The 17,056-nt window shown below is 38.5% G+C and overlaps 1 protein-coding gene across 1 annotated transcript; it reads right to left on the bottom strand.

Moving 5' to 3' along the window:
- Positions 1 to 523: 523 nt before the first annotated feature.
- On the bottom strand, positions 524 to 15,642 carry LOC104603525 (uncharacterized). Its single transcript, XM_010267580.3, has 8 exons — positions 15,099 to 15,642; positions 5,802 to 5,911; positions 4,150 to 4,206; positions 3,725 to 4,024; positions 2,805 to 3,052; positions 2,036 to 2,342; positions 1,669 to 1,942; positions 524 to 1,012 (listed from the first exon to the last, which is right to left on the bottom strand). Exons 1-8 carry the CDS (start codon positions 15,513 to 15,515, stop codon positions 758 to 760), a joined length of 1,968 nt encoding a protein of 655 aa, XP_010265882.1. The 5' UTR covers positions 15,516 to 15,642; the 3' UTR covers positions 524 to 757.
- Between the last annotated feature and the right edge of the window lie 1,414 nt (positions 15,643 to 17,056).

The following is a 17,056-nucleotide window of genomic DNA, read 5'->3' as shown; positions in this document are numbered from 1 at the left end:
TATTAAACGCATATGGTAGCACAAAAGGATATCAGGATTCAGGAATAACCAGCGCGACCAGAGATTGCTGCTGTGGACAGAAGGCCTTTAAGTCAAGTCACCATTGAAGCTCACCTGCATACCTGCTTTATACCACCTATGATTTGCCTCTTGCCACTAAAAGGTTTTTTTCAGTTTTTGAATCCACCGAAATGCTATTTACGAATTTGAGGATTTTTTCTACCAAAAACAGAATTTGAGGATTTCTATATATGCTTAAATGTTAAAACCCCTACCCCTCGTAGTGTATCATCAACCTGTGAAATACTGGAATGAACGAGAGAGAGAGAGAGAGAGAGAGTATTGCCATTAGAAAAAACTAATGAAAACAATGAATGATGTAGCTGCATGCATGAATTTCCCAAGAGCCTTCTTAGTAAGCAGTCTTCATCAGTCTTTCCATATATTCCCTTACGACTTAAGATCATTCCCTATGAATTCACCAACCACCACGACCAATGCTCGTCATCAAAGCACTAAAAGCTAAAAGAAGTCATTTCAGCCATCTATTATTGTCTGATCCAAAATCATTACAAGTGATTTGCTGTAGTTCCAGAAGATACACTAACCTAGCAACACTTTTCTCATTACAAAGCATATGAATAAAAGAGTACAACTTTTGTATATTATTGTTTTTGGCCGCAACTGAATGCAACTATTATATACACCAAAGTTACATGATCTTTTGGGATTTATGTTCTCAGAATGTCGAAGTTTCTCAGGAAGAACAAGAAAGCATGCACACACCAGGCCGATAGGCCCATGCAGGGGGTAAACGTGCATATTTCTCCATCCCTGGCTGTTCATCATATGGTCGTTCCATGACTTTGAGCAGCCTCTTAACCTCTTCATAGTCACCTTGTTCAGCTGCATCTATGGCACTTTGACACAAGTAGTTCCGTAGAATGAATTTTGGGTTGATAGAGTTCATTGCAACCTTCCTTTGATCATCCGGAATGCCACTAGCAACAAGCTTCGGGTGGAATAGAAGAGATCATGTGAGATCAAATTTCTAAAGATCAGAATAGAATTTCCCTTGTGCAGAATCAATGGCATCATAGCTCATTAAATTGATAAATTATTATTGATCTTTTAATCATGCGGGAAATAGAATTGACATTAAAAAAAGTATCAAACTAGGGATGAAATTACCCAAAAGCCTTCAAAAAACATTTTTCAAAGAAATTGCATCCATGCTGTAGATGTAGGTGTTAGTTATAATACTAATTAATTACAACATTTTTACGTAATTCACTAGCAATTTCTCCTAATGCAATCAGCAATCAACCATAGTTCATCATATTGACAGAGAAAAAAAAAGGAAAAGGAAAATACATTTCACAGATGAAGCTTTCCTGTAAAAATATCTAGCTAAGAGCATGACATATATACAAGACAAAAGTAAATCCTCAACCTCTGAAACAAGGGGAGGAGATGAAGTAAATAAATAAGCATGTAGTATCCATGTTTCCCAGATACAGGAAGGACAATATCAGATATAGAATTTACGCTAAAAAATCAAGTGCTTGACACCAGATGACACTCTGGACAAGTATCCAGGTAATAGTGTACTATAAGAATATGCACATAAAGTAACAGCGAGACAACATCAGAGTAGCATCATTATACCTCTTCTATATAGGTCTGTACCCAGCTTATCCACGCCTCCTTGCGCTCCTTGCCCATATCCAGTAAAACAGGCTTAAGTGGAACAAGCAGTTCATCTTTTGAGATGCTAGGGTCTGCCTTAACATTTGAAAGCAACCGGAAGAAATTTGTGTAGTCAACTTTATCATCTGCCATGTTGTTGAGAAGTTTACTTATCAATTGTTTGTTGTATTTTGGCAAACCAAGTTTTCGGGTCATAATAGATTGGTACTCATCCATAAATTTAGTCCCATATCTGTTAAAAGTGAAGGACATAGACCATTTCAGTAATCAACAAACTAATTTCTGATGCATTCCTAAATGAAAGAATCAAAATTTCCAAATATACCTCTCCATAGCATAGTTCGCCTCTTCATCACTGATCAACTTTGCAGCTGATAGAGTTGCAGAAAACTGTGCAATATTCCATAAGCCAATATCTGGTTGATTTGCAAAGCAGTACCTTCTCCCTGGCAAGTCTGTGGTATTTGGAGTGTAACTTGGATCAAAAGCATCCAAAAATCCAAAGGGGCCATAATCAATGGAAAGACCCAAAACACTCATATTGTCAGTGTTGAGCACACCATGAGTGAATCCAACCCCCTGCCAGCTTGCAACCAAGTAAGCAGTCCGCTCAGCAACCTCAACTGCCCAGGCTGGTTAAATGAAAGCATAAGAGACAAGTTATTTCAGATCCTTAAGTAAACTAATTTCTCCACAACGTCCATGCTTTTATGGGCAATTTGCACATGCAAAGGGGAAAAGGAATGTCGTCAAAATAAAAAGAAAAAAACTGTCCAGGGTCTAGCCATTGTAGACATGCATCATATATATATGCCAAAAAGCCTTTTATTCAAGCATAAAAGAAGTGTATTATCACAAGAAAAAAGGGCTACTTGATCACCCTGGTCTAGAAATGAACTGGTGAAATGATCTTATCAACTATCTAACCAATGGACATGTTTCGACATAACTTTTGAAGTCAAGAAATGCAACAGATGGAACAATTACAAACTCAGGCAAATCCCAAAACATGTATAACAGCTATTGCATATATCAATTAATTCTATAATTTCCTGAAATAACCCTAAAGTAGACAAGCTGTAAAAGAAAACCACCTGCATATTTGTTAGCTGTCAAATCTACAACTGAGGAGCCCTCCCCACCCATCTTGAAAGACAAGCTCTCGCCCTTGTTTATCTTCTCAATATTGGGAAAGTGATGCCGGATGGTGTAGCCTGCCAAAGCTTTTACAATATCAATATCTTCTTTGCCTCTAGATGCATGTATTTGGAATGAACCAAAGCGAAGAAAAGATTGAGCAACTCTGCAAACAATTGCACCAGGTTCCTCCTTTGGATTTCCACTGCATGAGAATATATATTTAGCATTAACTAAATGGAACAAGCTTATCTTACAGTCAAAAAAAAGCAAAGATGATACAAATATTATAATAGGAAATATGATCCCCAGAAAATGTAAAATGATAAAGTATAAACATGCAAGATGCAATGGTTGCTTCTTTGGCATCTCAATTATTTCTGTAAATCCCCCATTCAACTATTGTGATTTTTTCTTTTGAATGATGTCAATCAAAAAAAGTATTTTATATTAATAAAATAGGATATGGACATTAACCAAGAAATCAAAGTCAACTCAAAGCTGTAGAAGCTTTACAAAAATGGAATTGGGGACTTCTTGATCAACGCTATGGAAGAGAGAATTATGTTTATAATCTTTCTCCTTCAACCTCTCACTTTGCAATGTTGTTCAACTCCCCTGGAATCAATCTCAGAACAGTGTTCATCAACCTAAAAGCATTCTGATCTCATTCAGAAAAGATGTGAAGCCTCTAAAGGCCTGTACCAAGCCCTTAACCCATATGGTAGCATCAGTAAAGTCTCCTCAAAAGTTCATGAGAATTTATGAAAACCACAGAATTTATCAAACAAAATACATGACAGGATGTAGAAAAGATATTACAGAAATAGAATTACAAACAAGTAGCATTTGATCATTTAGATTCTGCCAGACATACTCATAAAACATATCCCGGGTGACATATTTGCCTGTTGTAACAAGACAAAGTGCACGGGTTGTTGGGATTCCTAGGCTGTTCATTGCTTCACTGCAGAGGAACTCCCTGATGCTACTTCGCAGAACTGCAAGGCCATCTGCAAACCGGCTGTAAGGAGTCTTACCAGCACCTTTAAGCTGCAATTCCCACCTCTCATGTCTAGAATTCAGAAGCTCCCCAAGAGTTATTGCACGACCATCACCCAACTGACCAGCCCACATGCCAAATTGATGTCCTCCATAGCATTGAGCATAGGGCATCCTGTAAGATTAAATTGATAATGAATAATAGAATTTGAGCTATGAATAATTACCGCTACCCCTAGATGCCTTACCTATACCAAAAAAAAAGTATGATTACGAATTATAAAAGTTCAGAATACTAACCCTCCCACCAAAGGGGATGCCCCTGAAAATATGAGTGGGAAGTCCGGCCTTTCAAATCTGAAACCCACACATAAGTCACTGTTATCCCCATAGTTAACAATGTTCCAGGCAAAATTAAAAAAAAAAAAAAAAAAAAAAAAAAAAACTAAACTTATCCACAGAATAATTAACATAAGAAATAGTTTAGGAGGGCTACTGAATTGCCATTAACATTCAGGATCGATAGAATTGCTAAAGCTAGGAACTGCAAACCTGATTTTTCTAGGGTGGAAAAATGGAACAAACTGAGAAGCCCACTTTCAGCAGTTTTGGAGACTTCCACCCCAACCGGGGAGGATATGTTTAATTGAATCATCCAATTTTCATAATTGAAATTGTCAGAGAATAAAACTTATTCAGGGACCTCACCCAACAGCTTAAGCTTTTTGATAATAACAGTTCCTTGACATGGTCCCAAGCCTATTTGACCAAGTGGTCTAGTGTTCAACCCTCGTTGCCCCCATCATAGTTTTCAAGGTGCCAAGGCAAGACTAGGTGATAGCCACCTAGGTGGGCACCTAAGCATCACCTAGGTGATGGATTTTTTTAAGTAAAAAACATATATCCTAGTTGTGTTATCCGGGGTTTCATAACCATATTTCCTTAATAAAATTATCCATAATTTTCATAAGTATACTTCATGTTAAAGTATAGAAAATCAACATATTTCAACATAGTCATAAGAAGAAAAAGAAGAAAGCAAAGAAAATTCAAAAAATATAGGGGCTGAACCCCTATTTCTATTATAGGAAAGGAAGAGAAGAAGATGTGGACAAAGAAAATTTGTTGATTAGACAACATTTTAAGTTCTTCCTTACTTATCAGTTCAGGTTTTGAAGACTTTGAGGGTACAATACAGAATTTAGTAATGCTTCTATTCATGGGGACCCAAGCCTCAGTTGGGGAGACAAGAAAGTCTGTCTCCTCCTTTGTAATTAATATTTCTGATTGATTAATGAAATGTGTTATTGATCAAAAAATAAGAAAATAATGAAAAGAAATTAGTATATAAACACACAAAACGAATATTTTAGTTTAATGTCTATTTTATAATTATAACCTCAAAAAATTAAAAACATAAGAGTATTTTATAACACACTGTACAAAACTGCTTGTCGATTAGGTGAAGTGAACCTCCAAGGGCGCCTTGTCACCTAGGCATCGCCTTGACAACTATGGCCCCCATTATAATTAATTAAATTTCAGAATAAGGTATGGGTGGGCCTCTGCTTCTCCGTGCTTCAAGCCCAATGGACATTTGCATGAGGGGGCATGTTAGAAAATAAAAACCTATTCAGGGACCTCACCTAACAGCTTAAACTTTTAGGTTGTTTGGTTCTTTGATTAGGTGAGGTCCCTGAATAGGTTTTATTCTCTAACAGAAATAAATAGAAATCACAGACATTCCAGTAGATGATAAAATGTCATTCATTTGTAAGTAATAAATTTTATTTCAAAATAAAACTCTAGTTGGTTCTAGAGTTTCAGGTAATCCAGATAAGTAGGGAAACTCAATTACTTTAACCAGCAACAGGGAGATCAGGACTCCTCTTAGGTTGAATCTTAAGAGGCAGCAACAACACAAGGCCAGAAGCAAGAGAAGAGATGCTTACTCCTTAGGATCCAAATCGAGTAACTCAGCAACTGACTCTGACCATGCAACAAGCTTAGGGTTGTCTACTTCAGCCGAAGGGGACACCTTTGTGTAGCAAGCATGTAATACCTGGATACCAAAACAAATAGAAAATGCATCAGCAACATGTATACATAAATAAATTAACTTGCAATATATCTTTTTATTGACTGGTTCACATGTACCCAGGCTGACATTTAGCAAATATAAAGAAAGCCAACCGACAGAAATAAAGAGAAGGTCAGTTGTTTATTGACAAGTTCACATATCACATGTCTCCAAGCTGACTGTGTACAGATATACAGAAAGGCTATCATCAGAAAATAAAGAGTACGCGAATCAAAGTCCAGACCAACAAACTACTGCCAGCTATGATCACATCAAAATAAGTAACTACATAAAATAGTAAAAAAAAAACTGTAAGAACTGCAAGCTCCCCAAGATCAATCATGAGTAGCAAATGGGATCATTCTATCAATTGGGCTAGTTTACTTTCTACAATAGATTTCAATACAGTGCCCCATTGGCAATAGACTTGGAGAAAAAAAATCTGACAGAATTCTACACTATCTTAAGGTTTTGAGGCACAAAAAAAAAATGCATGCTTCTCTTAAGGCCCTATTTTTTATGATTCAATTATGGAGCTTGTGCCCCAAAAAATAAGCCAATAACTATCAGATGTAATTTAAAAAAGAAGAAAGAAAGATACATCATACGGTTCCTACCCTAACCTTAAACTTAATATTAACCAAATCCAAGTTGTGCGCTTTTTTTTATCATCCATGTGAAGAAAAGGGTTTTGTGAGGATCTTTCAAGTGAAGAAGAAAGACGAGATAACCAAGCAATTGCCAGGCATATGATCCTATGATTTCAACAAGGGTTGTATTAGCACTTGCATGGGCTGAGAGCCAAAGACTGGCCAGATCCTGGGGCTTTAGGAACATATTGGTGGAGGGGGATTCTAAGGTGGTGGTGAACTGGCTGAGTGTAAGCAAAGGTTCATGGCAATATAGAAACATCTTTAGGGAGACAAAATACCTGGCTAGGGAATTGGTAACTAACTATTCCTAGGCTCTAAAACTGGTAAATTGTTTAGCTGATACAATGGACAAATAAGGGGTGCACAAGTATCAATTTTTCTGGGCACAATTGTAAGAAAAGCACTTGAATAAAAACAGGTAAGTGTTAGGTAGAAGATCATAAACAAGGGGTGAACAGGAGTGATTGGCACTTATTGCTTATATATAGACATAGAACATGCTTTTCTCACAATTATTAAAGTTTAACTACTAATAATCAAAAATAAATTACCAGGCATGTGATTTCTTCTTCTTTTCCCTTTTTCCTTGTTTTTCAGGTGGGAGGGGTGAGATTTACCAGAAGAAAAAATGCAAAATAACCATTTCTTTTACTTTAAATATTTGGGATTTTCTTTTGGTTTCTTCATTCTTCTTCCTCTTCTTCAATCTCTTTTTTTTTATCAGTAACAGAAACTTTTATTAATAAAGGAGAAGGAAGAAAATACAACAGGAGGGGGGGGTAAAAACTCTTAGCCCACCCTAAAAGAAAAACATCATATTACAACACAGCCCAAAAGAAACTAGCTCTTCCCACCCCTTGTTTAGCTAAAAAGTCTGCGAAAGAATTGGCACTCCTCTTTGACCACTGAAACTGAATTTGCATGTCTTGAGTAAGCTGGTAGATTTTCTTTTTTCATTCGAGAATTTCCACAAACTAACATCTTCCTTTTGCAGCCAGTTAATAGTCAATCTAGAGTCACCCTCCACCAGCAACTTCCTAATATTCAGCTGTTCGGCTCTTTGTATTCCTTCTAATACTGCTGAAATTTCAGCTCTCAGAGAATCCCCCCAATCTATAGGTCCTGAAAACATGGCCATAACTCGACCTTCGTCCCTGAACACTCCACCTATACCTGAAGGGCCTGGATTTCCTTCACTGCTGCCATCAAAGTTCAATTTAGTGAACCCCAAAGTTGGAGGAGACCAAGTTGGAACAGGGGAATTAATCAACCGAGCGGACCAGGCAATTTATTTCCAATTTCTAATGATATCTCCTGCTGAGAAACCTTCAAATAGCTTCATAGACTTGACCCAGTGAATCACCTAACATGGATTAAGTCAATGAAGGCTTCTTTGTTCTTTTCTTTTTCATGGAAAGTACATTGGTTCCTTTCCTCCCTTATTGTCCAGCATACAGCTGCTCTTACACACCTCCACAAGATTTTACCTCTCTTTTTTAAACCCCTCACTGAAGAAGAAATAAACAAACTTTGCACACTTAGAGGGGTGGGCCACCTGCAACCAAAGAGAGAGAAAAACCAACACCGGATTTCTAAAACAAAATGACAGGAGACTAATAAGTGATAACAGCTCTCACCATCCTTCTTACATAAGATGCACCAGTGCGGGGATAAACACCAATTTGGCCTTTTCTTTTGGAGTATATCACAAGTGTTACACTTTCCTAAGATAACTTCCCAACAAAAAGCACCTACTCTGGGGGGAATTGGTCTACCCCAAACTTCCGGAACTGGGAAAGGAGAATCAAGAGCCGATTGGGAATGGGTTAATTCCTTGAAAAAAAAGAGCAAGAAAAGATACCCGAAAGAGTACGAGCCCAAATCCTACAATCCATTCTAGAGGGATCAACAACCACCTCCTTCAGAATCTTAAGCAAATTAGAAATGGAATCCAATTCAGAATCTCTAAGAGCCCTTCGAAAGCCCAGGTTCCAAACAGGGGTAGAATTCGAAAAGATAAGGAAGGTAGTTACAGGCTCATTTTTTAACCTTGAAAGAGAGAACAAAGAGGGAAATTGCTCTTTCAAAGGTGTGTCACCCACCCAGATATGTTCCCAAAATCTTACAGAGTTACCAGAGCAAAGGTCATACCTGATAAAAGGAAGGAAGGAAGGAAGAATTGCATGAATAGACTTCCAGGAAGAAGCTCTTGTGGCCCTAGATGAAACACTTGTGTCCCAGCCATCTGCCTCTTGCCCATGTATACTTAGGATAATTTTAGCCCACAGGTTATCCCTTTCCTTTGTCAGTCTCCATAGCCATTTCCCCAGCGAAGCTTCATTCTTCTTCTACAAGTTACCTAAGCCAAGACCACCATCCTTTTTAGCTCTAGTGACAAGATCCCACCTAACTCTATGATCCCTTTTCTCCTCCCCAGGTTCCTATAGGAAATCTCTCATAAGTTTCTCCAACACCCTACATACTCCCTCAGAAATTTTAAACACAGACAGAAAGTAGATAGGGAGGTTCGCCAAAGTAGCTTTAATCAAGGCTATCCTACCACCCAAAGACATGTAGTTTTTCTTCCATGAAGCAAGCCTACTTGTGAACTTCTCCATCATCGGATTCCAAAAGCCACTTTTGCGAGGATTATCCCCTAAAGGAAACCCCAAATACTTCATTGGCCACTAGGCAATCTCGCATCCCAATACTTGGGCCCTTTCTTCCACCTCTCCAACACTCATTAATGCCAATCACACAACTCTTATCAAGGTTGACTTTGAGGTTGGTCACTTTTTCAAACACATTAATCACCCGTTTTAAGTTTCTCACCCACCTAATCTCATTCCCTCCACAAAACAGAATTGTGTCATCCGCAAACTGTAAATGAGCGACTGGAACCCCATCCCTCCCAATTCTCCAGCCACTTACCAAACCTCTAGAATCTACCCTCTTAATGATCCTCCCCAAAACTTCAGCAATCAAGGTAAATAGAAAAGGGGAAAGGGGGTCCCCTTGCCTAATACCACTAGTAGCTGGAAAATGGTCTACCACCCTACCATTCACTAGAATGGAATAGTGGCAAGTCCTAATACACCCTTTTATCCACTTACACCACCTCTGCCCAAACCCAAAAGACCCCAGAACTTCCTCTTCTTCAATCTTGTGAATATCAGATTGGGATTAGGGTTCCTTTGCTCACTTTTCATTTGTCATCCTTTCTTTCCTTCCTTCTGTCTATGCAATAGAAATTTAAACATGAAAAAAAAATACTATATTTTTTAGGAATTTTCTTGGTCTTCCTTTTCCCTTATTCCTTATTTATTTATTTTTCACTTCCTTCAATCTACCAAAAATATTTTAACAAAATAAAATGTATACACTGCTTCTCTGTTAGGCTGCATTATTTCTATGTAGAAGGAACTAATAACTTCAATTTCATCACAAAGGGGCAGACTTATATCTGAAATATTTTCAAACAAATATTTTCTATCCCATTTAAGTTGAAACAAAGGAGACAGGACAAAACTAGTAATTTTTATGGAAAATTTTGGCCAAGTAGCCACAATGTGATGAGAACTTCTGTTGGGCCTCTACCCATAAGAGTACAAGTAGTAAACAAAAAACATGCTGAACTAAGTACATGTTCATCGCTCCAAATATTTTGGCTGCCAATTGTTTGCTCATTTATTTGGTTGTTACTAGATATATTGATGAGTGGTCATTTGGCTACTTGGTTATTCATTTATTAGTAAAATTTATATTTTCCGTTTTTATCCTTTTTATTTATGTTTATTTGTTTACTCAATTAAAAACTGCATGCTCATAAGGATGATTACCCTCAGACTTGGGGGTTATTCCTAATGCTCTAGGAACGTGAAATGCCTCACACCATACCTTATCATTTAAATAAATAACAATGAAACTGAAGCGATCACAGGCTAATAGGGTGCTCAAATACCTAACAAATGATGGGCAGTTCGGCAGCAGATGAAATGGATTTTAGGGCATAAATAGACTGTCAATTCAAAAGGAAGATGAGATTTTAGAGTTGGTTCTACGACTGGTTTAGACAGCATTCCAAAATTTGGACTAAAGCAGAAAGAAATAAAGCTAGAAATAGGTTATAGGTAGGAGAAAGAGAGGTTGTCATCTAAGCAATGGAGAATGAGGGGTATTATGTTGTAAGCAAACCTTATCAGGAAGAAAGAAGCATTCTACTAATAACTATGTTTGTAGAAACAAAATATGGCAAACAGAATGATAAAGGGCAGAATGAGATAAAGAACAGAAAATATGTTTACAGGGATATTCTCCCAAGAACAAGATAAATGTGTATCCATTTCCATTAAATCTTGCTTTTCCATTACAACTCAATTCAAATAAAAGAAAAAATAAACTTGCCCAACCATTTGAGTTAGCAACATAAGTCCCTTTTGGTACTCCCAATCTGCCCAAAAAGAAGAGATTTCCATTAGTTTATACCAAAGGTAATTTTATAAAGGCAACATGTCATTACTATACATATCCAACCTTTGGACAACTATCAATTATTGAATCATATGACCATGGGACCCAGCATGGAGATATGGAATGTGTATATCACCTTTCGCTCTTAGAGGTATCATCTGTTTGCCAGTTGCAATCATTAGGCTTTTCAAATGAACCATGATCTATACTAAACTTAACTTAATTGTTGCATATCTATAGAGCTACCAAACATTCCCCCAACTATTGTGGGCCCATGTTCCCAAAGAAGGGACCATCTAATTGGTTTACCTCCCTTGAAATATGTAGTATTCATTTCTTTCAAAATTCCCAAAATGATGGCCATGGTAACCTCCCTCTGGAGCATCCTGCTAGTCTGCTACTAGAGACCAATCCCACCAGCCAACCAAGCTTTCTGGAGTTACATTCATGCCTGAATGCCCAAAGGAGGCAAAAGGCAATACCAACAACAGATGATACTCCTCAATGAACCCAGTAAGGATGGGCAACTGAAGAATGAAAAGAAAACTAAAAATTTCAACACCAATCCCTCCAAATGCTTGTCAAACAATGCCAAAATAATCGAGAGAGAGGATTCTGTCAGGTTCTAGCAATAAAGTAACCCATCTCCCTCTAAAGATGTTCATGTAACTATTCCATTCCTTCAAAAATCTTCTCTTTTTGAAGAAGGTAGTATATGTTTCATTAAAACAAAAGACTTGTACAATGAGATGTTGTACCAGTATGTACCCTTAGGCCTCCCAAAAAGAACCCTCAAAAATGAAGAGTATCGCTTTTTAAATACAGTATGTATGGATAACCAACTTCTAAGATCCTCTACTACCCTGTTTATCATCTTGATTATGGTGATGCTTTCTATTCAAAAATCCCCAAAATTTAATAGTCTGTAGGAATCCATATCGGAGTAACCTCCCTCTCAATACACAAAACCCTGCAATGCACAAAAAGACAGCCTATAGATTCGCCACACAACAAGCATACTCATGGAGAAAGGTAGCTATAGAACATAAATAACTACTTCTGATAATGACTATATATGGGTACAAGTACAACCTTGAACTTCCAAATACCCATCCTGAGGAACACTTGTGGCCTTGGAGAAGATGTTCACTTAGAACTGAGAAGCACCCTAATATGTTTGCACCTACAGGAAGGTTGGGTGAAATTTCAAAAATTTCCTTCACTTCCATCCGGGAATCATATTCCCTAATTTAGAAAACTACATTTTCAAGGTTCGTTCTTGTAACCAAACCGAACCAAATCCGAAACCAAGTTTAGGGAGAGGTATACCTGATACGGAATCCACGCAAAAGCTCCTCCCAATGCAGGTGTTCACGCCCAAAGAAAGTACCAATTCATCCCTCCACTGAAGATGGCACAACTTAGGATGAGACAAGATCAACAAGTGGTTCTTCACCAAGAACCTTTGATTCTTCAGCAAGAATCGAATGGGGTAGTGAGCATAGCTTCATAATTGTTTCTTCCAGCAAAAACAATATCAAGATCAAATCTTGATCACTTCCAAGAGATGGAGATCAAACAGGGTGGGGTGGCAAGAGCAGTGAGAAAGAACTGGAGGCAGAAGCAGTCAAACTGTGTAACCCTTTTTAGGTCTGCCCTGCTCTTTATGTATAACCCTTAAAGAGATGGAGATCAAACAGGGTGGGGCGGCAAGAGCAGTGAGAGAGAACTGGAGGCAGAAACAGTCAAACTGTGTAACCCTTTTTAGGTCTGCCCTGCTCTTTATGTATAACCCTTAAAGAGATGATCTCCTAATCTGATGAGGAGTTTCTTGATCCAAATCTTTATTTGGATCTGAATTCTTTAAGAGATAAGGATAATTTCTTATCTTATCTGCAGATCAAAAACAGCTACTCCTAATTTAGAAGTTTCCTGATCCAAATCTCTATTTGGATCTGGACTCTTTAAGTGGATAAAAGTTATCCTCTTATCCTCATCTACTAATCCATACCCAGATTCACCCCTAATTAATTAATCCAATTAACCTAGTTCGAAATGGGATTAAACTTTCAAGCTCACTTCCTTTTAATGCTGGCTAGCTTGGCTCTCTTTGTATGGCGTGGGACCCTATCATTGATCTACACATCAGCCACATGGGTTCAGTCCAGCCTAAATTACAAGGCCTGGCCGAATTTACTGTAGGACACAATGAACCCCTGAGTCCATCACCATGGGCTCTTAATGGGCCCAACATTTACACTAAATGGTCATTGGGTCTAGTCATCTTATGAAGGCCCAAGGACTGTGGGCAGATGCATGATTAGCTCATCAGGTATAACCCTCAATGGTCTTACACTTAACCCCTCAGCCCTTGATGATTCAACACTGCCCGACAAGAGAGGATCTCTCCTTCGGCTGCAAGGTACAGTGTTGCACTCTTTACTCACATGAATCCTAGGAATTAAAACATTTCCCAAACAATTTGAAACCATTATATATATATATATATATATATATATATATATATATATATATATATAATATATGTATGTATATCTCTATATAAATATATTTTGCAAAAAACAAATTTCAAACACATTTGAAATCCACTACCGGCAGTTTAGGTTTCCATCAGAGAGAGTGCATTCCCCGATCATTCACTTTGTCTGACAAAGGGGATGATCCTATCACTATGATCACTTACTCGGGTGAATTCTCGGACTGTCCCAACATACTTGGGTTTTTGACCCCCTCTAAGGATCTCACTGATTGGCATATCAAAGACAGCCCAATCCAACACCTAGTGCAGTACCATAATCGATTCTAGGGGTCAAGTGTAACATTCTAGTTTTGTCCATCTATCTCCAAGGTCCAGGGCAATACTGGAATTTAGTCTGGTTCAAGGTTTCAAGAAAACCCACACTGCATGTACCTTAGGTCTCACCCTGGCAGCTGTGACAAGTCACCCCAACCAACTTGGCAGCACATCAGTATCAGTCTTGGCAGGATAAATCTCCTCATACCTATCCAACGGCCGTGAAGATTCTAAACTAACACGAGTCTCATAAGTGTCTAGTTTAAGGGTATTACATAGAAACATACCAAATCACATGAATCAATTATGCACTTTATTCATTTACAAGAAATGACAATAAGTACATCAATCTAATTGGAGCTAAGGGCATACACTGTCTAACATAGCAAAGGGACTTGCCAACCATAGTTACCACTTCTGGAACAGCCCAATGAAAACTAAAATTGAAAATAGACCCCCTGGCCATTAGCAAAGCGATTTGATCAAGTTAAGCAACACAGCAATTATTGCCCCAAATATTTGTGAAAAAGTGTTATATGTTAGGACAGATGGCATATGATCCACAACTCATGGCATTCAATATTTTCAGCAGATTTACCAGCAACTTCTTTGCACTTTGATGAATCTTAATTTTTTCGGTCTGCATCCAATAGTGGTGAGGATCAGATGAAATCACTCTCATTGCATGGCCCAAAAGAAAACATATTTATTGGTCATTAGCCCAAAAACAATAAGACTTTAATATCATAAAGATATCCCGGTTATGGAGACCATAAATAATAGACATGGTAAGGTTCTAGTGGAATGTTCAGTGCTTATGTTCCCAGAAAATCATCACTCAACCAACAGGTGGGTTTTAAATACAAGTCAGTGCTGAGAACTTCAAAGAGCTTACACACTTAGATAGCTGGCATCTTAATATCAGAATGGTCTCAATACCATACACATGTTGCCTGAAATATTTGTATGTCAAATATAGTTGAACGCCTAACATTTAGAAGACCCAAAATCCTAAAGTTCATACAGAAAAAAAAAAATGTTCTCAAGTTACAAGCACAAATATGGTTAGCTCACTAAGAAACACTTGAATCACCAATTCACCACCGCAATTAATATCAACCTCACATTGGAATGAATTATATGTAATTCACCCGTCGAATTGTTTCTTCCGGAATCAAACAAACAAGAAGCCAAAAAGAAAACGAAATGAAATTTAAAGAGAAAACTTCACCTCTCGTGGAATTGTATCAGTCCTCGGATCTCCAGGCAACTCTCGTACAAATGAATGGTCCCAATTCAGGTCTTCAAGCCTCAAACCAACCCTCTCATCGTTCCCTAATCTCTGGTTCTTAAGATTATCTGTCATTGACTCCAGAGACAAAGTCCCTTCTCTTGCAGAAGAATCCATTGAAGCAGCACCTGAGAAAAGCCGTCCTCCAACCTCGCACGCGACGGTGGATCTCAGGCGGCCAGCCGAGGAGAAGAGTGATTTTCGGCCAGTGACCCGAAAAATCGTGAATTGCCGGCAAAAGGTGGTCGGAGGAAGAAGACGAGAGGACGATTTCGGGAAGTAAAACAAGATAGGTCGCAACACAGTGGGAAAGGAGAGACGAGTGGAAGGAAGAGGCATCGATAAATGGGCGAGCATTTCTTTAATTCTTTTCTTTGTTAGGAAAAAAAAAAACCCTCCCTCTCTCTCTCTCTGACTCTCTCTCTAGTACTTGATTGGCAGTGTCTCACACTTTTTATCGGTCAAAACGGATAAGTCTCCGAGCGAGAGCGTGTGAAATAAGGAGCCGATGTATCTTGATCGGTTCAGTATTACGAGTAGAACCGTAGGCAATACGAAATGGAACTGTTTAGCGACAGAGAACCCCTGTACTATCGCCGTGAGACAAAAATCCCTTTTCCCGTTAATTCGGCTAGGAAGGGGTCATTTGATGAAAATACCCTTCGCACAATCAATTAACATTTTCGAAATGACGAAAGTAGACACCCACCTCTTATTCAATGTTTTCGAATAGATTTCACTTTTGACCTAAAAGATGCCTGAAACCCAACCGAAAATAGAGGTGTAAATCGGTCATGCCACGCGGCATGGCACGATGGCATGCAGGTCGTGCCAGGCCCAGTATGATGGTCCAAGTCATGCTAGGCTTAGGGTTAGGGGTGAATAAAAAAACCGAAACTAAACAAAAAAATCGGTTAATTGAACCAGTTGGTTCAGTTTCGATTCGATGTTTTCAAAAAACTGACAGTTTTGGTTCGGTTTCAATTAACCATTTAAAAAAACTAGCAGTTAACTGAACCAACCAATATATATAAACAATAATATATATGTATATAATATTATATATTATTTTTTGAAAATCTAATAAATGTTGAACTGAGACTTTTCAATTCGGTAGTAGACTCTAGAGTGTTCGCCAGTTTGGCAGACTGGTGAACAGCCAGACTTTTCACTTTTTCAGTCCCTTTTCTTTTCTTTCTCTCTCTCTCTCGACTCTCACTCTCACTCTCTCAGACTCATTCTTTCCCTCTCTCTGAGCTCTCTCTCTCGACTCTCACTTTCCCAAACTCATTCTCTCTCTCTCTCTCTCTCTCTCCTCTCACTCTTCGGCGCTCCCAAAAATCAATGGATCAACGGGCAACGGCCTTCGGTGCTCCTAGCTTCAACAGACCAATGGGTGACGGCCTTCGGCGCTCCCAAAAATCAATTTTCTTCTTCGTTCTTCCCCAAGCCTTAAGCTCTCTCTCTGTTCTCTGATCTCTTTGTATTTCTTCCACTCTCCCACTCTATCAGATTCCCACTCTCCTTGTCTCCAGTTCCTTTTTTTTATTTTGAAGTCATAAAAAAACTGGAAAACCGAACCACGGTTAATCGGTCAGTCGGTTAACAGGTTGCATCAGTTCAGTTTCAGTTCGGCTAAATGTAAAAACCGAACAAATCGGTTCAGTCCAAAAAATCACCCCACGGTTCAGTACCGAACCGTGAGCACCCCTACCTGGGGTTCTAGGTCCATAGGCCAACACGGCCTGTTACAAGCCGTGCTTGGCCCACCCGATGAATTAGTTGTTGGGGGTTTTTTCATAGAAATACCCCCAAAAGCTATAAACAATTATATAGGGGATATTTATGTATTTTGGTTTTGGGGGGAAAAAGAATGACACAAATGTCCCCCAACATCT

This window comes from Nelumbo nucifera, chromosome 2 (genome assembly GCF_055504915.1).
Source record: "Nelumbo nucifera cultivar China Antique chromosome 2, China Antique-T2T, whole genome shotgun sequence".
Lineage (NCBI taxonomy): Eukaryota > Viridiplantae > Streptophyta > Magnoliopsida > Proteales > Nelumbonaceae > Nelumbo > Nelumbo nucifera.
This window is presented reverse-complemented; position numbering and strand designations above follow the sequence as displayed.